This window comes from Heterodontus francisci, chromosome 5 (genome assembly GCF_036365525.1).
Source record: "Heterodontus francisci isolate sHetFra1 chromosome 5, sHetFra1.hap1, whole genome shotgun sequence".
Lineage (NCBI taxonomy): Eukaryota > Metazoa > Chordata > Chondrichthyes > Heterodontiformes > Heterodontidae > Heterodontus > Heterodontus francisci.
The window spans coordinates 194,502,007-194,526,292 of NC_090375.1; the positions used below are offsets into that span (position 1 = coordinate 194,502,007).

Consider the following 24,286-nt stretch of genomic DNA (forward strand, 5'->3'; position numbering starts at 1 on the left):
ACCCTTACCCCATGCCAAAGTCAAACAAAGCAACTTCTGCTAACAGAAGAGGTACATGTTGCGAATTAGCAACCGATCTCACGGAAAACCTCAATGGGCAGACAGCAGTCATGCTTGGTACATCTCCAAACATTGAGGAAAAGTAAAGTGGGTTAGCAGACTGGATCACTGCTCTCTTCAAACAAGAGAGACGGGGTTAAACCAGGAAACTATATGCCAGTAAACCTTACTCTGCGAGTAAACCACGCTCCCAAACAATGTCACTTCTATTTATCATCGCTTTCCTTCACATTGGTAAAGTAGATTTCAATCCATCATCTTGATGCATATTCTGGGAATATTCTACATATGGAATTTTATCAAATGCCTTCTAAAAATCTGAAGTACATTTAGGGGCTATTGCCTGGAGGCTCATTTAGGTATCTCAAAGAACTACAGATATGTTAAGCAGGGCTTACTGTTGCATGAAATCATGTGGTCTACTGGTTGCTGCACTTAGATAAACATCATCTTGTCCCAGAACACAATCGTTTCCAGAAATACAGCATTTGGTATGTATTTGCTCCACAGTACAATGTTACATTTTTACAAAAAAAAATGATGTGGGCTTCATCAGATACTTTGTACCTTTGTAACATCAAAAAGCAGTTCCCTCAGGTAGGCCTTCACATGAACTTTTTGTTTTATTTGTTCGGGGGATGTGGGCGTCACTGGCAAACACCAGCATTTATTGCCCATCCCTAATTGCCCTTGAGGTGGTGGTGGTGAGCTGCCTTCTTGAACCACTGCAGACCATGTGCTCACAATGCCGTTAGGAAGGGAGTTCCAGGATTTTGACCCAGCAACAGTGAAGGAACGGTGATATAGTTCCAAGTCAGGATGGTGTGTGCTTTGGAGGGGAACTTTCAGGTGGTGGTGTTCCCATGTATTTGCTGCCCTTGTCCTTCTAGTTGGCAGAGGTCGCGGGTTTGGAAGGTGCTGTCTACGGAGCCTTGGTGAGTTGCTGCAGTGCATCTTGTAGATGGTACACACTGCTGCTACTGTGCGTTGGTGGTGAAGGGAGTGAATGTTTGTGGATGGGGTGCCAATCAAGCAGGCTCCTTTGTCCTGGATGCTGTCGAGCTTCTTGTGTTGTTGGAGTTGCACCCATCCAGGCAAGTGGGGAGTATTCCATCACACTGCTGACTTGTGCCTTGTAGATGGTGGACAGGCTTTGGGGAGTCAGGAGGTGAGTTACTCGCTGCAGGACTCCTAGCCTCTGACCTGCTCTTGCAGCCACGGTATTTATATGGTTTCTCCAGTTCAGTTTCTGGTCAATGTTAACCCCCAGGATGTTGATAGTGAGGGTTTCAGCAATCGTAATGTCATTGAATGTCAAGGGGAGATGGTTAGATTCTCCCTTGTTGGAGATGGTCATTTCCTGGCACTTGTGTGGCACGAATGTTACTTGCCACTTATCGGCCCAAGCCTGCATATTGTCCAGGTCTTGCTGCATTTCTACACGGACTGCTTCAGTATCTGAGGAGTCAAGAATGGTGTTGAACATTGTGCAATCATCATCGAACATCTCCACTTCTGACCTTATGATTGAAGGAAGGTCATTGATGAAGCAGCTGAAGATGGTTGGGCCTAGGACACTACCTTAACTGAACCAAGACTCCCCATTGTAGCCTGCTCGCCTCTGAATCATAAGGTTGTAGGTTCAAGTCCCACTCTAGACACTTGAGCCCAAAGTTTCAGCTGACATTCCAGTGCAATACTGAGGGGGTGCTGCACTGTCAGAGGTAACACCTTTCAGATGAGGTGTTAAATTGAAGCCATTTCTGCCCTCACAAGAGTATGTGAAAGATCTCATGGTGCTATTTTGGAGAGAAGGGGAGTTCTCCCCAGTGTCATGGCCAATATTTATCCTGCAACCAACACCTAACTAGTTTACGTGGTCATTGATGTTTGTGGGATTGTGCAGTGCATAAAGAAACTGCCACATTTCCTACTATCGCTCCAGTAACTACACTTCAAAAGTACTTCATTGGTTATAAAGCACTTTGGGATGCAGAGATTGTGACGACACTATATTAATGCACGTCTTTCTTTAATCTGGAATAATATGGCCGAGCGTAGACAATTAACCTGCTCAGTGTCTCTGGATTTCCACCAAGTGCTAACATCACTTCAAAGGACTATTTCCAGGAGTCACGCTAGATACTTCCATAACAGAAGGACCTACCAACCAGGCTATTTCAGAGACAGAATCTACAGCAGCAAGCAAGTATAACCAGCTGTTGAAGTTAGTCCAGATAACAGATTAAAACTAGCACAAGCACATTCCATTGACTGGATTTCCACTAAACAAATAATAAGCCAACTGGTTACAGTCTTTCCAGGAATTATGGAAGCATTGTAACCCAGCGCCGTGAACCTGTTGCATCTAGATCAAAGTTAGAAGTAAATTGTGCATCCAAAGCTCTCAATTCTTATGGCCTTTCAAACCTTTTGCAATCCAGTCTCATTGAGAAGTCAAGGTATCGGAAGCGATTATTCCAATGAGGTTTTTGGGATAGAATTCATTGCATCTTGCTACAGATGACAATCATGCATGAATGAATTATCAAAATCATCTGATAATATTGCAGCTAAGACTATATCTCTGCTGCTCACGCCATCTGACAATTATCTAGCATCTTAATCTCGTGAAACCTGTTTTTCTCACGATCTGGCTTTAAGCAATGCCACAGGGCTGGGAGGTGCTTCTATTTACACCTACACAATTTGGGTTTAAATTCAGCACAGTTGCATTAATACAATGTCAAACATTTTGTTGTTCTTAGGTACTTATTCAGTTTGTTCTTACTGGCATGCAAAGGGGTGGAGTTATGCTGCCATTGCATAAAGCTCTGGTTAGATCTCATTCATTAGTGCCGTGTCAGTCCTGGACACTGCACCTCTGGAAGGACTGTACTAGCCTAGGGAGGAGGTGCAGCACATACTCATCAGTAAGGCTAAAATGATTACAATATAAGGACAGGTTGCATAGACTAGGCTTGTATTCCCTTGCTTACATAAGATTAAGGGGGTGGTTGAATTGATGTGTTTATGGGGGCAGAAATATGGAACTTTCTCCTCTGGAAAGTTATTGAGGCTGGTGTCAACTAAAAATTTCAAAACTAAGAGATTGATTTTTGTTGGGGAAGGGTATTAAGGATTACAAGCCATGATCCAATTAAATATGACTGGGGAGGCGGTGACGTAGTGGTCCAGAGCCCAGGCTAGTGCTCTGGGAACATGGGTTCAAATCCTACCACGGCAGAAGGTGAAATTTGAATTCAGTTAATAAATCTGGAATTAAAATCTAGTCTACTGGTGACCATGAAAATCCACCTTGTTCGCGAATGTCCTTTAAGGAAGGAAATCTGCTGTCTACATGCGACTCCAGACCCACAGCAATGTGGTTGACTCTTAAAAATGGCCTCTGAAATGGCCCAGCAAGACCACTCAGATCAAGGGCAAATAGGAATGGGCAATAAATGCTGGCCAAGCCAGTGACACCCACATCCCACAAACTAATATATAAAAAGACTTGAGGGGCTGAATGGCCTCCTCCTGTCACTATGTAAAGTTTTAGGAAATTAATTTTTTTGGGGGTGTGTAATTCAAGAAATGTTTGTCAGGAAGAGAGACCATTCCCTACGATTGCTGACAGAAAATAATAATGAATTATTAACCTAGCCATGTACTCATTCCAGAAATGCAGGAACATTGGAAATGGAATCTGTACATTTGATCGTGCAGCTGTGATATTTGCTGATACAAGGAAAACTGCATTATTCCAGGAATCAATCGAAAACAATTAATGCAATATCTGTCAGAGCTCTATTAGAAAGATTCAAGGCAATGCAGCTAGCTCCAGGACCCTAACCCCTATAAACCCGGTCACACTCTGTTCCCTTCCACTGGTGACCGACCTCAGAAACCCAGTGAACCAAACCCCCAGACTCCACTCCAGAGTCTCCTCTTCCTCGTGATGCTGAACTTCAACATTGCCCCCCTACCCCACCCAATACCGTCAAACCACAATACACCCTTCCCCACCCAATACCGTCAAACCACAATACACCCTTCCCCACCCAATACCGTCAAACCCCAAGACACCCTTCTCCACCCAATACCGTCAAACCCCAAGACACCCTTCCCCACCCAATACCGTCAAACCCCAAAACACCCTTCCCCACCCAATACCGTCAAACCCCAAGACACCCTTCTCCACCCAATACCGTCAAACCCCAAGACACCCTTCCCCACCCAATACCGTCAAACCCCAAAACACCCTTCCCCACCCAATACCGTCAAACCACAATACACCCTTCCCCACCCAATACCGTCAAACCCCAAGACACCCTTCTCCACCCAATACCGTCAAACCCCAAGACACCCTTCTCCACCCAATACCGTCAAACCCCAAGACACCCTTCCCCACCCAATACCGTCAAACCCCAAAACACCCTTCCCCACCCAATACCGTCAAACCCCAAGACACCCTTCTCCACCCAATACCGTCAAACCCCAAGACACCCTTCCCCACCCAATACCGTCAAACCCCAAGACACCCTTCCCCACCCAATACCGTCAAACCCCAAGACACCCTTCCCCACCCAATACCGTCAAACCCCAAGACACCCTTCTCCACCCAATACCGTCAAACCACAATACACCCTTCCCCACCCAATACCGTCAAACCCCAAGACACCCTTCCCCACCCAATACCGTCAAACCACAATACACCCTTCCCCACCCAATACCGTCAAACTTCAAGACACCCTTCCCCACCCAATACCGTCAAACCCCAAGACACCCTTTCCCACCCAATACCGTCAAACCCCAAGACACCCTTCTCCACCTAATACTGTCAAACCCAAGGACACCCCCAGTGCTGTTAATCTTTAGGATCTCTGCCCACTCCCAATGCTGTCAACCCTCAGAACCCCGCCCCCTCAGTGCTACCAAACCCCAGCTGCTCCTTTGGTACTGCTGAACACCAGATACTACCTCTAACCCAGTAACCTTGTAAACCATTTTGCAGTATATCATTAGCTTTAAAAAGTTTAAGCATAGAAATTATGCAAGTTTTTGATAAGGTAAATAGGGAGAAACAATAGGGAACTGAGTCAGTAACCATAGGGATTAAATTTAAAATCAGCATGATTGAAGGGAGAGATCAGAAGGATTGTTTTGATGCAGAGAACTAATGGAATGCCATACCAGAAACACTGATGGATGGAGAATCAAAATAGGGAAAGGTAGCAGAGTGCTTGTGTTACTGGACTAGTAATCCAGAGGCCTGGGCTAATGATCCAGAGACACGAGTTTGGAAAAATTCCCACAACAGACAGGGAATTTAAATTCAGTTAATTAAACAAATCTGGAATAAAAAGCTAGTGTTAATAATGGTGAACCTGTAACTACTGGATTGTCATAAAACCCATCTGGTTCACTAAAGTCCTTAAGAGAAGGAAATCTGCTGTCCTTACCTGGTCTGGCCTACATGTGTCTCCAGACCCACAGCAATGTGGTTGACTCTTAACTGCCCTCTGAAATAGCCCAGCAAGCCACTCAGTTCAGGGCAAGGCTATAATTGCTGACCTTGCCATTGACGGCCAAAAACCACGAATGAATAAATTTTAAAAATGCAGAATCTACAACAGCTTTTAAAAAGAAAAATAGATAAATACTTGAAAGTGTGAATGGGGAATGTGCGAAGGAATGGACTAAGTGGGCAGATTTTCAAAGCTATAGGTAGGAGATGAATAAAAATATTACTTTCCAGCATTGGGCATCTCACCCTGAACAGAATCAAAAAGGGACTTTAAAAAATAAAATAAAACCATTCGAGAGAGCGACCTGAAGATTTAACATTGGAGGGGTGAATTTCCAGTTTTACTGTTGGGTGTATAACAGAGGCTAATAGATCAGGTGCCTGATTTACACCCCACCTGGAAACCAATATCGGTCAGGGAGTAAAACAGGAGGCTGATTCACTAACACCCAGCAGGAACAGTGAAAATTCACCCCACAGAGTTTATATACAGTCTCTCTAAAAGTGAGGAAACGCACTGTTCGCCTATTTTAAGCTCCATCCTGTATGACTGAGCTATGTGTCATGTTTGCCTCCGCAGCTTATTAAAAAGTCTTAATTAAAAAAAAGTTGTGATGTTGTGAATAAATCGTATCTTCACAGTTTGAAAATTATGTCTCGCTAGTTGGAAGATCAGTCAATACTGATCTTCTTGTCAAACTAAAACAGCAGCAGGTATAACCAAGCTCACTCATTGAATAATCAATCCCTATGGGAATGGTACAACTGCACTTGTCACTGTGACTATTCCCTTGAATATATTTGGTAAAATATAGATTCACCTGCTGCTTAGTTTTGTTCAAACGATATGAACTAGCCTTCTACAGATAGTGCACTAACATGTCAAAGGGCTTTGTTTGTAATAGCTCAGATTGGGCTGGAAGCTGCACATTCACTTCACAAGGGTCATTAAAGAAATCAGCGACAAGGCAATTTGGAGCCTTTCATTCATTCAGCCTTTTCAACAATGTAAGTAGTTTCTAAGTGACAGCAATACCCTGGGACAGATAACAGCTGCAATTTTAATTCACTCCTGTGGGACAATACATTCTGACAGCTGTATCCAAGAGTGCAAAACACCTTGGGTTTGCGGCTTTACACTTTCCATAAACAAAAAAAAAACCCCTAAAATGTCTATGGTGAGCTCGTGGTCATCTTTTCAGCATATTTTGGTCAGCTGCCCAATCCTGGATGCTCGCTTGGTGGGGGGTGGGGAGGGTGGGAAGAAAGAGATGGGGGGATGGAAGAGAGAGGAAAATGGGCTGTTAGATGTCTGTTTGGGAATGCAGCTAGTGGGACCCTCCAACAAAACTGAAACCTCTCCAGCAGATGTAGCTCCACGTGTAACCTGGTGGCCAAACTGACTCATACAATTACATTTCTTGGGTCTAGTGCATATTTAGAGAGAGGCAGACAGGGGGCGCAGGCGAGCACAAGAGGGAGAGGGGGAGGGCAGCAGAGAGAGGCAGGGAGGCAGAGTGCTGGGGGGGGATGGCGGGGGTGGGGGAGGGGGCCAGGGGAGTGGGACAGGTCGGGGGAGGCCGGCAGCCAGGCACAGAGCAGCATTTAAATTTGTTCTCGGAATGTTGGCATTGCTAGCAGGCTACCATTTATTGGTTGCCTAAGAGGGAGATGATGGGCCACCTTCTTGAAGCGAGGCCACTTCAGAGGGCAGTAAGAATCAACTGGTGTGGGGGCTGGAGCCACATGTAGGCCCTGATCAGGTAAGGATGGCAGGTTTCCTTTCCTAAACGACATTAGTTGGATTTTTACAACAAACTGAAAGCTATTACTGCTGGTCTTTTTTTCCAAAAAGACAAAAATCTGATTTTTTTTTTTAATATATGCACTGGATGCATTACACACACTAACAGATTCCCCAAGGTCATAGTGGGCTTGGGCTGACAAAGCCAATGGGGTTTGAGAAAATTCAAAATTAATGATGTTAGGATGCAGCTACAAGAAAAAAAAATTGGATGGTAAACATTGTCAAGTTTAATTCACAAAGAATTTTTTTTTATATAAAAGATTTGTATTTTTATAGAGCTTTTCACAACCTCAGGACATCCCATTGCGTTTTACAGTCAATGAAGTACTGTATGAAGAGAAGTCACTATTGTAACGTAGGAAGTGCGGCAGCCAACTTGCACACAGCAAGATCCCACAAACAGCAAAATGAAAATTTTGTGATACTGATTGAGGAATAAATATTGTCCAGGACACCATGAAGAGCACTCTTACTCTACTTTGAATAGTGTCATGACATCTTTTACACCAACCCAAGCAGGCAGGGCTTATGCTCAACATCTCCCTTATGGGAGAATCTAGAACTAGGGGTCACTGTTTAAAAATAAGGGGTCACCCATTTAAGACAGAGATGAGGAGAAATTCTTTTCGCTCAGAGGGTTGAGTGTCTTAGGAATTCTCTTCCTCAAAAGGTAGTGGAAGCAGAGTCTTTGAATGTTATTAAGGCAGAGGTAGAGGTAGGGGGTGGAAGGTTATCGGGGATAGGTGGAAATGTGCAGTAACCAATTCAGCCATGAACATATTGAATGGCAGAGGAGGCTCGAAGAACCCAGTGGCCTACTCTTGTTCCTAATTCGTATGTTCATGCAAAAGACAGCACTTCAGACTGTGCAGCACTCCCTCAATACTACACCGAAGTGTCAGCCAAGATTCCTGTGCTCAGGTCTCTAAGTGCCCAGATATTACAGCTACAGTAGCATAAGTAGTTAAGTTTACTGGATTAGTGGAGTCTTGTGTCAGCCAGACCGTATGGATAGCAGGTTCCCTTCCCTGAAGGGCATTAGTGAGCCAGTCACAGTTGATCACACTTACTCTAACATTTTGACCGTCACACATCACAATTTTCATTTCCACAGCCGCCATCAACACCTTGGCATTAACACTAACCAGAAACTTAACTGGACCAGCAACATCAATACTGTGGCTACAAGAGCAGGTCAGAGGCTGGGAATACTGCAGTCAGTAACTCACCTCCTGACTCCCCAAAGCCTGTCCACCATCTACAAGGCACAAGTCAGGTGTGTGATGGAATACTCTCCACTTGCCTGCATGGGTGCAGTTCCACCCACACTCAAGAAGCTCAACACCATCCAGGACAAAGCAGCCCACTTGTTCAACACCCCATCCATCATCTTAAACATTCACTCCCTCCACCACCGACACACAGTGGCAGCAGTGTGTAGCATCTACAAGATGCACTACAGCAACTCACCAAGGCTCCTTAGACAGCAACTTCCAAACCCACGACCTCTATCACCTAGAAGGACAAGGGCAGCTGATGCCTGGGAACACGACGACCTGCAAGTTCCCCTGAAGGCCACAAACCATCCTGACTTGAACTATATCACTGTTCCTTCACCGTCACTGGGTCAAAATCCTGGAACTTCCTTCCTAACAGCACCGTGAGCATACCTACACCACATGGACTGCAGCAGTTCAAGGTGGCTCACCACCACCTTCTCAAGGACAATTAGGGATGGGCAATAAATACTGGCCTTGCAAGCAATGCTCACATCCCAAAAAATGTATAAAAATTGATCTGCTAGTAACATGTAATAATACATTGTGCCGCACTAGAATTCCCCAGGTGAAATAAAATGGCATGCCTCCGACTTAAAGGTCACAGGAGATATGCAGCTTTGTGCTATTTTTAATCTCCATATATCCGTGCAGCGGGATTTAAATTAAAAGGCTTGGTCCTGTTCATTTACAAATACCTTTTAAATGAGTATCTGTTTTCTCAGAACTGCCACCAGAGAGAGAAACAAAATTAGGAGTTGTTTTGCTGTGCCAGTGGCCAGGGCTTCGTTTATAAGTAATTAATACTTGCATTTAAAAAGCATCGAATGTCGAAAGTAAGTCTTAAAAATGCTTCAGACAAGAAGTCATTTTCAACTGCTGTATTTAGTCCTTTCCAGTCTATAGTTCACACTGTACCTTTTAATCCTGTTCCCAAATAGTTAACAGCTTATGACTATACAATGACAGCCCAAAGCTCAGCCGTTGCATTCTTTAATTGGCAGTAGGAAAAAATGTACTTCCATCCCAAGACCTGAATAAACTGTTGCAGTTGCCGTGAGGAGCTGTGCCTCATTAATCAGTCTTTCTAATACTGTGGGTAATGCTTGCAAGAATTGGTTAAAGGTCAATCAAGGATGTCTCCAAAAAATATTACAACTTAATTTTCTTCGAGGAGAAGCCTCCACGAACTGTGTATTGAGGGAGTGGTGTGCAAACTGGGGTCTGTAGAGACTTTGCAGGGTGTCCACAAAATGCTGCAGAAGTGCTCACCAAACAGGGTCAGCCTTGGGTGTGGGCGACTGCCCAGGGTGCAATGATCGTGGTGGAAGGTGGATGTCCATGGTCAAGAGCAAGCAAATGAACGGTGGTCGGAGGAGCAATTGGTGCAATCTGAGAGCTGAATGTAGCCACAGAGTGGGCTGGCTGTCTTGCCTCAGAAGGGAAGGGTGCTGAGAGCAGCAGGTATATCGCCAGGTAAAGCTACAGTTGCCAAGGCTGGTGTTGGGCTCGGCTGAGTTCAATAGAGGGAGTTTGTTTTTAAATATTTAAGTATGACAGATTGAAATTCAAAGAAAGGCACCAAAATACAAGTTCAGGTCCCGAATGGAAGTGTAGAATGATTTACGAGAGTCATTGTCAAACAAGGATAGGCAGAGTCTGCAGTGAGAAATAGGCACACCCATCTCACTGATATCTAAGTAAATACCTGCTTTCATAAAAGCATTACTAAAACACTCTTTATATCCAGCACTTTAACGTATGAATATTATATGTATTATAATATAGATGGGTGAAGTCTGTGAATACTAATCCGTTTGAAAAGGTGTCCTTCAAATAAAGAAGTTTGAGAACTACTGTTTTAAGGGAGATTCAATACAGAAACTCCAATTTCTTAATAGCCCAAGTGATAAAATGTCAATATTTCCAAAAGGCTGTCTAGCCATCGAATTCGAGCATTGAAATTCATTTATCTTTGTGCATTCTGATCAAACAGGACGCGGGGTAGGGAATAATTTGAGGTTGGAAATGGCATTTTACTAAAGGAAAGATAAAACTTCATGCAAAATGACAGACAGTTGCAACATCAAAAGGATATGACAAATCGTTTTCTCCCTTTTTTTTTAGCAAGATTGCTTTTGTGTAACAGAATTAACAGAGATAATAAACATCACTTCAACCACAGGTGGTGCTGTGTAGCTCTGACTTTATGCTGAAAGCAATAAACAGATGACCTACTTCTGCCAGCTTTGATAGAGAATGACTGAATGCAAAGCACAAGAAACTAAAATAGATCCTGTGGAATGTCAGCTCAGCCCCTCACTGAGTGGATCCATTCAGTATTAGATTTGCACAAAAATATGAACTGAAAACTAACAGCTATTTAGATATTATTCACTTACAGAACATTCTTCTCTCATGTTCAATGTTGAAAGCAAGCAGTCAAGCAAGGCCCTATTTTATAAATCCTCTGGCGAATAAGGCTGGGACTCTTTAAAATAAGAGAAGGCTGAACGATGATCTAACAGAAGTCTAAGATTTTGAAAGCGTTTGATCGGGTAGAGTAGAGAAGATGTTACCAGTTGTGGGGGAGATGAGAACTAGGGCCTGTAAGTACAAGGCAGTCACTAACAAATCCAATAGGGGATTCAGGAGAAGCTTCTTTACACAGAGAGTGGTGAGAATGTGGAATTTGCTAGCACATGGAGCAGTTGAAGCAAATAGTATTGATGCATTTAAAGGGAAGCTAGATTAACACATGAGGGGAAAGGAATCGAAGGATATGTTGATACAGTAAGTTGAAGGGTGGGAGGAGGCTTATGTAAAGCATAAACACCAGCGCGGATGTGTTGGGCAGAGTGGTCTATTTCTATGCTGTAAATCAGATGCTGTTGGCCAACATTTTCTTTTTCTAAGATATGTATAAGATCAATAATGTTTTGGATGCTACGAAACTGAAGTTTGCTCTCAGCTTCCAGGTTCTTTCAAATTCTGACCCTGGGCAGTAAGTGTTCACATCAGTGGCATGAGTTGTTTGTGAAATTCAATTTGGTTGCATAAACCTTTTTCAAGGACCACATCAATCTTAATCCACGTAACACAGATCACGACCACCACCACCTGGCTCCTCAACCAACATCACAAAAACAGATTATCTGATCATTATCTCATTGCCATTTCTGGGAGCTTCCTGTGTGCAAATCAGCAGTCACATTTCCTACATTAAAACAGGGAATACACTTCAAAAAAATACTTCATCTGCTGTAAGGCGCTTCGGGACATCCTAATGGAGTGAGAGATGCTATGGAAAATGCAAATTTTCGTTTCTTAATGATATTTTAAAAATTAGCAGTTTTCTTTTACATATTATAAATCTACTGTGTATATGTGTAGCTTGCTAATCAACTGACCCCAACAAGCAGTAAAATAATAATAGCACAAAAATTAAAGGCTCATCAGATATATTTGGGCAAGTCAAAATATTCTCAATATTTTAATAAATTCAATCTTTTTCTACTGTACTATGGCGAACCAAACCAGTCATTCAGTTAAATTGCACACACAAAGTTAAGTATCAGTGCTCTATCAAAAAAAAAAGGTTCTAGATAGCCACTGGTATATGGTAGAAAGAGGTTGCAAAAAAAAAAGGCAGGAATTCTCTTAAAATGTCTCACACGTCCAGGGTTTAGAAATTCATGAGAATGAATTACTTTTCACATCTTAAATTTCTAACTTATCAGCTATCGTAAACAAGCGTCCACTTTCTACCTTTTGTTTGAGGGCCTCTATAGATTCGAATTCCAGCCTGGCTACTTTATTACGAATATCACGTGGTACATCAGAGATGGCAAATGCCAGGATAAATTTCAGCGCCAACAGGATATGCTGCAGAACATAAAACAGAGAATATATTATCCAACATCACATCATCTATAATGGAAATAACTCAATTATTTTAAATTTTACATAAAATTGTGTGCATATTGCATACTACAACATCTCCCATAATGTCCAACTTGGAGGAAATACTTTATTGATACATCAGTTACAACATTTGAGAGATGTATCTGCCATCTGGAGGGTGGGGCACCAACACCTGACGATCCAATATTTCCAACATGCATAGTTAACCAATTATACTTTCCCAATGTGATCCAATAGACATCTTTAACATTGTGAAGGGGTTTGATAGGGTAGGCATAGAGAAGATGTTTCACTTGTGGCAAAGTCCAAAACTAGGGACCATAAATGAGATAATCACCAATAAATCTTAGCAGGAATTCAGGCAAAACCTCTTTACCCAGAAAGTGGCTAGAATGTGGAGTGGTTAAGATGAATAGCATAGATGCATTTAAGGGGAAGTTAGATAAGTACATGAGGGAGAAAGGAATAGAAGGATATGTTGATAGGGTGAAAAGGAGGGTGGGAGGAGGCTCATGTGGAGCATAGACCAGTTGGGCCAAATGGCTTGTTTCTATGCTGTAAATTCTGTGCAAATAGGACCCTAAACTATAAGAAACTTCCTTCTCTCCTCTCCACACTTTCATATCGGTTAACTCCTGGAGCAAGTTTCCACAAATATCAATACACTGGAGCTCACCCTGAAATTAAATCTATATTACCCAAGTGGATTTCTTTCATGTACCTTTACAATTAAATACCAATGTCTTCCACTGAAGTACTGTCCGTTTGACATCTTACTGAGAAACTAGTCCCTCTGGTGGGATGAATCCAGAACAAGGGGGAATAATCTTAAAATTAAAGCTAGGCTCTTCAGGCGCAAAATCAGGAAGAGATCTTTCTGCCAAAGGGTAATGGAAATTTGAAACCGTCATCACTTCCCCCGCACCCCCAGCTCCCCCGCAAAGGCTATGGTCGCTGGGAGTTAATCAAAATTTTCAAGACCGAGACTGATAGATTTTTGTTGAGTAAGGGTATCAAGGGATGTGGGCCAAAGGCAGGTAAAAAGAGAGAGATTCAAGGTACAGATCTGCCAATGATCTGACTGAAAGGCGGAACAAAGTCAAAGGACTGACTGGTCTCCCTCCCATTCCACTGGGTCCCTCGACATTTTCTTAGTGTTTCAATTTTTCTTTTACAAATATTTAGCCACTTCCCTGCACAAACCATCATGGATTCTGCTTTCACCGATCCTCCTAGTGGGGCATTCTGTGGCCCAACTACTCTCTGCTTAAAATAAAATTCTCCTAATCTGTCCTATTGATTTAAAATCTATCCTAATAGTTTTCCCCCATTTACTTTATCATAACTTTGAGCATATCTGTTAGACCTCCTCTTGACCTTTTGCTCTAATGGAAGGATCTGCAGTTTCTCCTCATATCAAAAGGTTCTCATAATAAAGGAGCTTCTGTTGCCTCAGATCAGAAAGATATTTCTGTGCTTGTTGAATAAACATTGGGCTTTCAAAATGCTTTCAGCACCTTGAAGGATTCCTAAAATATGTAAGTTATGATGGACCCTGTTCTCCTGGCTACAAGAACACGATCTATGAACAGTGATAACTACAGCAGTTTTTGGCTACTGTATTTACTTTCCACATGGAATTTAAAAAGAAAAAAAAATCAGCAAGCTTTTTTTTTTAAAAGGAGGTCAATCTGTCAAAAAGCATAAAGTTTCACTCGTGTCTCCAAATTCCAATGACACATCATCAACAACTAGCATTTGTGTAGCACCTTTAATGTAATAAAACATCCCAAGGGACTTTCCAGCGGCATAACACAAAATATGAAACCAAGCCACATACGGAGATATTAGGACAGGTGACCAGAGATAGGTTTTAAGGAGCATCTTAAAAGGAGGAAAGTGAGAAGAGACAGGCGGAGAGGTTTAGGGCCCAGGCAGCAGAAGGCACTTCCGCCAATGGGAGAGTGATTACAAATCAAGGATGCACAAGAGATCAGAATAAGAGGAGCTCAGATATCTTGGAGGATTGTAGGGCTGAAGGAGGTTACAGAGATGGGGAGGGACGAGGGCATAGAGGGATTTGAAAATAAGGATGAGAATTTTAAAATTGAGGCAATGCTTAACTGGGAGCCAATGTAGGTCAGCAAACACAGGGGTGATGGGGGAAAACAGAAATTGGTGTGGGTTAAAACACAGGCAGCAGAGTTTTGGATGACTCAAGTTTACAGAGGGTAGAATGTGGGAGGCCAACCTGGAATGCGCTGGAATAGTCAAAGAAAAAAATGTAGAAGTGTTGTTTATTTCCATGAAGACAAGAACACGAGATATAGGAGCAGGAGTAAACCATATGGCCCATCTCACCTGTTCCGCCATCTGCCGTGGCTGATCTTGGGCTTCAACTCCATTTTCCCGCCTGCTCCCCATATCCCTCGATTCCCCGAGACACCAAAGATCTCTCTATCCCGGCCTTAATTGTATTCAATGATGGAGCACCCACAACCCTTTGGGGTAGAGAATTTCAAAGATTCACAACCCTTTGAGTGAAGAAATTTCTCCTCATCTCAGTCCTAAATGGTCATCCCCTTATCCTGAGACTGTGCCCCCATGTCTTAGATTCCCCAGCCAGGGGAAACGATCTCAGTGTCTACCTATCCAACCCCTTCAGAATCTTGTATGTTTCAATGAGATCACCTCTCATTCTTCTAAACTCCAGAGAATACAGGTCCAATTTACTCAGCCTCTCGTCATAGGACAACCCCCTCATCCCAAGAACCAATCTAGTGAATCTTTGCTGTACCGCCTCCAATGCAAGTATATCCTTTCTTAAATGTGGAGACCAAAACTGCACAGTGTTCCAGATGTGGTTTCACCAAAACCTGTACAATTGCAGCAAGACTTCTTTATTCCTGTATTCCAATTAGCTTGCAATAAAGGCCTACATGCCATTTGCCTGCCTAACTGCTTGCTGTACCTGCACGCTAAATTTCTGCGTTCCTTGTACAAGCACACCCAAGTCTCTTTGAGCATCAACACTTACAAATTTCACACCTTTTTGAAAATATTCTGCTTCTCTATTCTTACGACCAAAGTGAATAACTTCACACTTCCCTACATTATACGCCATCTGCCATCATGTTGCCCACTCACTTTATCTGTGTCCCAACTGCATTTGCTAAGACATAGTTAGCCAACTGGCACCTTCAGAGCCACAATTTAATTTTTATTGCGATTGCCCTTACATGGATTTTTAAGACAAAACTGTTAGACTTAGAGTTCTAACCATTCAGCAGCTGAGTGAAGGACATTGTGCTGTCTATTAGGAAACCGGGCTGCACTTGCCATTAGGTGCATTGGTTCATTAATGTTTTATTGTTGTGGTCCCACTACACCCTCTGCTGGAGTTAATATGCTACTGAGTAAACAATAACAAAAATTATTACAAATGGGGCAGAGGGATTGATTGTATCTGACTAAATTGTGTTTTTTAAAAATCTAGTACTATATCAGATCACAGTGGAGATCCCAGTATGCTCAATGGTACTAAGATTCAGATCTATTTAATGTGAAAGAAGTTGCATTCCTATAGTGCCTTTTGTGACTCCAAGACACCCCAAAGTGCTTTATAACCAATTAAACACTTTTGAAGTATCGTTACTGTTGTAATGTAGGCAAATATGGCAGCTAATTTCTGCACAAGCTCCCACAAATAGTAGAAAGACTAATGACAGAATAATCTGTTTTTGTGATGTTGGCTGAGGGATAAATATTGGCCTGGACACTGGGGAGAACTCCCCTGCTAATTCTTTTTTGAAAAATACCATGGGACCTTTTATGTCCACCTATTTAATGTCTCATCTGAGGTTGTGAACACTTTTGTTCAGCCAGGCTGTGTCCAGGGAGGAGGAGGATGATGATTATGAGGGAATAGAAGGCAGCCATTCAGCCCCTCAAGCCTGTTCCACCCTTCAGTTAGATCGCAGCTGATCTGTACCTCAACTCCATTTGCTCGCCTTTGATGCATATCCATTGATAAGCTCACCTAATAAAAACCTGTCAATCTCATTCTCAAAAATTTAAGTCGACCCCCAGTATCCAGAGCCTTTTGGAGGAAGAGTGTTCCAGATTTCACTACCATTTATGTGAAGAAGTGCTTCCTGATTGCAGTCTTGAATAGCCCTAAGTTCTAACTCTTAAGATTATGCTCCCTTATTCTGGATTTCCCCAGTAGAGGAACTGGCTTTCCTTATCTCATCTACCGAATCTTGTTATTTTTAATTACTCAATTAGATTACTCTTAAATCTTCTAAAGGGATTATAACCCAAGTTTATGCAATTTATCCTCATATTTTAACCCTTTAAGTCCTGGTATCATTCTAATTAATTTGCACTGTACTCAAAAAGGTCAATATTACATAGAATTTACAGCACAGAAACAGGCCATTCAGCCCAACTGGTCTATGCTGCTGTTGACGCTCTACAGGAGCCTCCTCCCACACTTCTCACCTTATTAGCATATCCTTCCATTCCCTTCTCCCTCTTGTGCTTATCTAGTTTCCCCTTAACAGCATCTATACATGTTGCCTCAAATACTCTTTGTGGTTCTGCATTCTAACCACTCTCTGGGTAAAGACCTTTCTCCCGAATTCCCTATTAGATTTATTAGTTTTTTTTTATTCCTTCATGGGATGGGCATCACTGGCAACGCCAGCATTTGTTGCCATCCCTAATTGCCCATGACAACTGAGTGACTTGTTAGGCCATTTCAAAGGGCAGATAAGAGTCAACCATATTGCGGTGGGCCTGGAGTCACATATAGGCCAGATCAGGTAAGGTTGACAGATGGGTTTTTACAACAAATCGATCATAGTTTCAGGGCACCATTACTGAGACTAGCTTTCAATTCCAGATTTTATTAATTAATTGAATTTAAATTCCACCAGCTGCCATGGTGGGATTTGAACCCACGTCCCCAAGGACATACACCTGGGCCTCTGGATTACTTGTTCAGTGACATTACCACTACATCACCATTTCCCAAGTGACTATGGCCCCCTGCAAAAGTGGAGGTGCAGTTTCCAGAACTGAACACAGTAATCCAGACACAGTCTGACCAAGGCTCTGTGCAACTGAAGCAGATCTTGCTCCCTATAGCACTCCCAATTCCTTGAGGGAAAAAAAATCCATTAACCTTCTCGATTACTTCTCCTACTTGTGCGCTAGTTTTTAGTGATTTATGCACATGGAAACCTGAATCCCTTTTCTCCGCCACATCTTAGCTTTTCACCATTAAGAAAATATTCCAATTTGTCCTCCTTGCATCCAAAATGGATGACCTCCACATTAAACTCCACATGCCAGTTTTGCCCACTCACTTAATCTGTCTATGTCCCTTTGTGACTTGCTGTTCCCATCCATAAAAAACTTACGCTGCCGATCAGAATATACACCCCTTTTCCAAACCATATTAATAAGGCTGCCTCCAATTCCATGGACTCTCATTTTTCCTAATAATCTCTTGTGCGAAACCTGATCAAATGCCTTCTGGAAATCTATATAAACAGCAGCCACTGCCACCTTATTAGTGGCACCCTCAAAAATTTTAGATGAGTTAGATATTATCTATTTTTCACAAATGTATTCTTACTCTCTGATCAGCACATATCCATCCAACTGCTTAGCTTAGTCACTCAGTCCTTGGTGGCAGATTCCAGTAACCTGTCTGCAACTGATGTAAAACTGACAGGTCTCTAGCTACTCTAGTTTTCTCCCTCTCACCTGTCTTAAATAATCAAGCGACATTTACAATTTTCCAATCCAAAAGCACAATTCCCGAATCCACAGGGCTTTGGAAAATTACGAACAACCCATTTGCGATTTCTCCATTTACTTCCTTTAATGCCCTTGGGTGGAAACCATCAGGTCCTAGAAAGCTTGGGCCCCATTATTATCTCCATTACTGTTTAAAAAAAAACCCATTAATTCCACTAAGTTTCACCCCTTGACTTATTTCAGGTTGGAATATGCACTGGTATTTCATCCTCTTCTGACTTTTTTACTCACTCAGAGGATGTGGGCATCGCCGTCAAGGCGTGCATTTATTGCTCATTTCTTTACAACTGATTGCTTTGCTAGGCCATTTCACAGGGCGGTTAACAGTCAACCACATTGCTTTTAGTCTAGAGACGCATAAGGGCCAGACCGGTTAAGGATGGTAGAGTTCCTTCCCGAAAGAACATTAGTAACCAGATGAGTTTTTACAATAATCTGACAGTTTCAGGGTTACCATTATCAATGCTAGGTTTTTTTTTCCATATAATACAGATTTAATTAACTGAATTTAAATTCTTCAGTTGTCATGGTGGGATTTGAACTCGTGTCTCTGGATCATTAGTCCAGGCCTGTTAACATAATTACTATGCTACCATTCCCTGTAAATTGGTAATTTGGTAAGTAAAATCCAGTCACTGTGTATCTAGAAGGTCTGGTACATAATAAATGAGTATATGTTTAATTTTCAATTGTTGTTCCCCTACCCAAAATGACTAATCAAAGTCATACTGATATTGTTTAATTTGCTCTCTATAAACCTACAACTCTCAGCATCTGAAGTATAATTTTTCTTTATCAGTTTTGCAAATGAAACAGATCAGGTGCACACAATTTATCTAATACATAAACCAAATGTATTGTACCTTGCTGACAAGTTGACGCAGATCAAATAGAGCCAACTGTTCAATGCGAAGGCCAACTAATTCTTACACAAGTATGTTACAAGAGTAAACATGTTGACATGGGGGTGCAGGGATTGGGGGGGGGGGGGAAATTCTTCAGTTAATACATCATGGATATTCAATCTCAAACATTTGCATCTATTAGACTTTTAACTTACCTCAATACCCACAATTAACAGGACAAGCTCTATACGATTTCCCTGAAACATTCCCTTCACTTGGGGCGATAACCCAATCAGTGCACAATTGGTCATCACTGAGATAACTCCCATAGTTTCTAAGGCCAGCTAGAAACAAACAAAAGTACATAGAGTTTTGCTCAATACAAGCTTGTAATATTAAATCAGAAAAACATGTATTCAAGTTACTTTGTCACAACACAGACCAAAATCGGTCAGCAAAATATTTAAAATAATAAATATTCTGTGAGGATTAGAATGTTTTGCCCAAACATGAATCTCACACATGATTATACCAAGAGTTAAAAACATGAATCTAGTACAGATATGCACCTTTATACTTAATGGGGAGATGCAAGGTTGGCGTAAATACTTAGACAAAAATTCTGCAGTTTTGGTTGATCAGTTTTGCGCGTGGAGAATTTTTTTTTTTTTACAAACTTCAGGAAAATACTAACTAAAAACCTAATCAAGCACTCAAACGGAACTAATAAATCACACAAAGTTTTTTTACAATTTGAAATCCGAACAGAAAGATTGCTTGTTGCTGCAGGGAACTGTCCCAACTACGATCCCAAATTGAAAGCTACACAATGTTATAGCTCCTACAAACCCAGAATATTAGAAGTTCTCTTCATAAATAGTATTGAATTTGGGTCAAAGAAAATAGCAACTGCACTAAAGTTGGAAATGTTTAAGAAATGCTGTACCTATAGCTTGGACCCTGGCACATTCTACTTTCATCACAGCAATTCCTCACTCCCATTATTTTACTTCTCTAGCTCTCTCTCCTCCTCTGAGAGGAGGATCACAGAGGCTTTTGGTCACCTGCTTTAATATATTCTTACATGCCTTGGTCAAATTTTTCCTGATCGCGCTCTTGTGACGCGCCTTTCGATGTTTTACTACATTAAAGATACTGTATCATTGCAGATCATCATACTGCACTTTCTTTTTGAAGTTAACTGTTGTCCAAACAAGTCAATCCAATGGTACATACGTCTGATTTAAACCGTACACCATAATACATTGGCCAAGATTTTGAGATAGGAATAATGGTGAAGCTAACAGAAACTCACCGTTTTTACAAAATAAATTGGACAGCAACTTCTGGCACCCACACATGTATTTAAAAATGAAAAGCTGGAAATTGCTCTCAGAGATAGCCCACTCCTCCACAGGTCGCTCTGTAACTGTGCTCGCTGACAAACTCAGTATTGAAAGACATGCAATGGTGTGAACTTGGGGCATTTGCCCACTAGCTCCCCACTAAAGACACCATAAAAAGTTAGGGTTGGTACATTTCAAAGTAGATAGATCTCTATCTGGCCCTGAAATTTTAATTTTACAACTGTGGAGTCTCATTCCCTCAGCAGTGTTGGAGATTTTAAAAACTTTTTTTTTTTTTTTTGAACTTCTTCGATCTGTCTCTTTTCTCTCTCCTAATCCCATCTATCTTTCCCAACCTTTATTCCACTTTCGGTACATAGATTTAATTTCTAATTTATACTTCCTGCTTTGATGCCGCGTGTCTCAGTTGAAGAGCTTTGCTGATACTTGCCCTGCTCACAGAGGCCCCATCGAGGAGTCCGCGTGAATCAGATGCCAAATCAGAGCAAGTCTCCCCTCTAAAGCCCTTTGTGGACAGCTGTCAGCAAGGTGAATGGTGAGCTCCATCCCTTTAGCACTGATAACAAAATCTGGGCCAACAGTACTAACCCAAATTACATAATTAATTTACACAGCCATAACCAAAATAAGAACTCTGGTACTGAATCATTGATTCCTGGGGGGAGAGGATTGTCCAAAGAGCAGAAATTGAGTAGAATGGGCCTATATTCTCTGGAGTTTAGAAGAATGAGAGTTGACCTCATTGAAACCTTTAAGATTCTGAAAGGGATTGATAGGGTAGATGTAGAGAGGCCATTTCACCTGACTGGAGAGTCTAGAACTAGGGAGCACAGTCTCAGGATAAGGGGTCGGCCATTTAGGATGAAATTTCTCCACTCAGAAGGTTGTGAATCTTTAGAATTTTCTACCCCAAAGGGCTGTGGTTGCTCAGTCAATGAGTATATTGAAGACTGAGATCGATATTTTCTGTGCTCGGAACACTGGATCATTCCATGAAAATGATCTGGTCAAAATATTGCAATAGAAACACAGAACCACCATTTTGGAACATACCGGAGAAATGCCTTCTCAGATATCGAAGAGAACGTTGATGAGAGATCAAAAAGGAACCCCAAGAGAATCTCAGACTGAAGATGTATGTACAAGGCTGTGATTCTGTAATGTAGGAAAATGCTCTACAAAAGTTAATGAGATTTCCTTATGGTAGAAAACGGGTACTATATGTGCAGAGATTGAACAAGAAAGAAAATGGAGGCTGTCATCGGACAGTAATGATTGTTCAATTTTTTTCTCATTTAAGTAGCAAGGTGCTCTCAAGTTGAAATGTAAACAAACAGGCAAGAGCCCTGCTTACCAGCCAGACACCTATGTCAGCTGCAGGCTCTGAGAACGGACGTTTGAAGACATAACACATTTTCAGGGCATCGGAGAAGACTTCTGTGACGTTGTTCAAAATTGCCAATATAGCTGCCAGAGGGTAGACACACGAGAAAAGACTGACATAGCCAAACTGCTGAAACAGTTCCAAGTAATCATCAAAAGTTCCCTACGAGAGAAAAAAAAAGAAACAAATTTTAAAATTCTCAATTTTAAAACAAAACGCAAACGAAAGAACTGTCAGCTGTACCTCAGTAGCTAACACATTCGTCTCCAAGTCAGAAGAGTTCACACGTCCCACTCCAGAGAGTCGAGCACATAATCTAGGCTGACACTTCCAGTGCAGTACAGAGGGAGCACGACACTGTCGGAGCTGCAGATGGCCTCAGGATATCCCCAAGTGCTTTACAGCCAATGGAGTACCTTTAAAGTATGGTCACTGTTGTAATGCAGGAAACACTTCAGCCAATTTGCACACAGCAAGCTTCCATAAAACAGAAATGAGTTAAATTGTTAGATTCTGTTGAGGGACAAATATGGGCCAGGACACCGGGGAGAACTTCCTCGCTCTTCTTCAAAGTAGTGCAGTGGGATCTTTTGCACCAACCCGACAGGTCAGACAGGGTCTCAGTTTCATGTCTCATCTGAAAGGAGACACTTCTGACAGTGCAGCATCCTGCGGAACTACACGGAGTGTCAGCCTAGATTTTGTGCTCAAGTCTCTGGAGTGGGATTTGAAGCAATAATCTTCTAACTCAGAGGCAACAGCACTACTCACTGAACGATACCTCAAAGAAAATATCTCAAAAATGTGACCTTAGGAAGAATACACAGTGCTGGGCTTGAGGAACGACATGGGGATTATTGAGCTTTGAGATTTCATAGCATCACAAAACTTAAAGCACAGGAAGTGGTCATTCAGCCCATCATGGTTCTTTGAAAGGGCAGTTGTGCTTAGTTCCACATCCCAGCTTCTTGTCTGTAATTCTGTACATTCCTCATCTTGAAGTATTTGTCCAACTTCCTTTTAAAATGATTTATGGAATCAGCTTCCACCACCGTTTCAAGTACGCCACTCCAGATCCCAACAACTCTGAAAAAAAGTCATTGTCCCTCTAGATCTTTTGCCAATGATTTTAAATCTATTACCTTTAGTCATTGACCCAGAAGGAATAGTTTTTCTTTATATCAAAACCCCTCATCATCTTGAAATCTCTATTAGATCACTTCTTAACCTTCGCTGTTCCAAGAAGATCCAATCTCTCCTCATAACTGAAGACCCTCATCCCTGGTCAACCTCCTCTGTACCCTTTCTTACATCTTTCCTGAAGTGTGCTGCCTACAATTGTCTAGGTTATTCCAGCTGAGGCCTAACCAGTGATTTATAAAGTCCTAGCATGATCTTTTCTCTTTTATAATCTAGGTCTCTATTTATAAACCCAAGTAACCCACAGGCTTAAATATAAGCAAAATACTGCAGCTGCTGGAAATCTGAAATAAAAACAAAGTGCTGGAAATACTCAGCAGGTCTGGTTATCAGATGAAAGGTCACACATCTGAAACGTTAACTCTTCTTCCGAACTCGCAACATCTGTGGAGAGAGAAACAGCGTTAACACTTCAGGTCTGTGACCTTTCATCTTCGGACCGGACCTGTTGAGTATTTCCAGCACTTTATTTTTATAATCCATATGCTTTTTTAATGTTAACTTGCCAACTTGCCCTGCCATCTTTTAAGGATTTGTGTAAATAGCCACAATGGTCTCTCTCTGCTCATCTGCACTTATCAAAGCTCAACCATTTGAAAAAGGAAGAAAATGTAGCCCAAGAGTTCCAAACTCTGGCAATCTGGCCTTTGCAGCACAGATGGACTCAATCTTACTTGCACTTATATTATTTGCTGGTTTGTCTAGTTTGAATTTTTTGGGCTGAATTTTTACAGCACCTGATGCTATTTCTAATGACTGGGGTTTGCGAAATTTAAATTGGAAGACAAAAGCCGTACAAGTTAGCTTTGACCATGAGCAGTAGCATGAATTGAGCAATGTAAAACATAAATTATAGAGTCAACATATGTTAAAGTATAGAGGCAAGATTTGTGGGCACCTAATCGCTTGAAGATAAGGGTTATAGTTATCTTTGGCTTTGACTACTTTATAGAAACAGTGATAAAAGAAGAATGACACCCCTAGATGAAATGTTTATGAATGCTTTTGGAAACTACAAAATGTGCTTGCATAACCTTAATTGCTCAACACTGTGGTAATATTT

The 24,286-nt window shown here is 41.8% G+C and overlaps 1 protein-coding gene across 2 annotated transcripts in view; it reads right to left on the reverse strand.

Moving 5' to 3' along the window:
* The window catches only part of ano10a (anoctamin 10a), a 139,330-nt gene that overhangs the window by 2,335 nt on the left and 112,709 nt on the right, over positions 1 to 24,286 (reverse strand). For both annotated transcript variants that reach the window (XM_068032575.1, XM_068032576.1), the window contains exons 10-12: positions 21,994 to 22,185; positions 19,488 to 19,616; positions 12,443 to 12,559 (exon numbers count right to left, since the gene is read on the reverse strand). In XM_068032575.1, the coding sequence (XP_067888676.1) occupies positions 12,443 to 12,559; positions 19,488 to 19,616; positions 21,994 to 22,185 (438 nt within the window). The remainder of the gene's footprint in view (positions 1 to 12,442; positions 12,560 to 19,487; positions 19,617 to 21,993; positions 22,186 to 24,286) is intronic.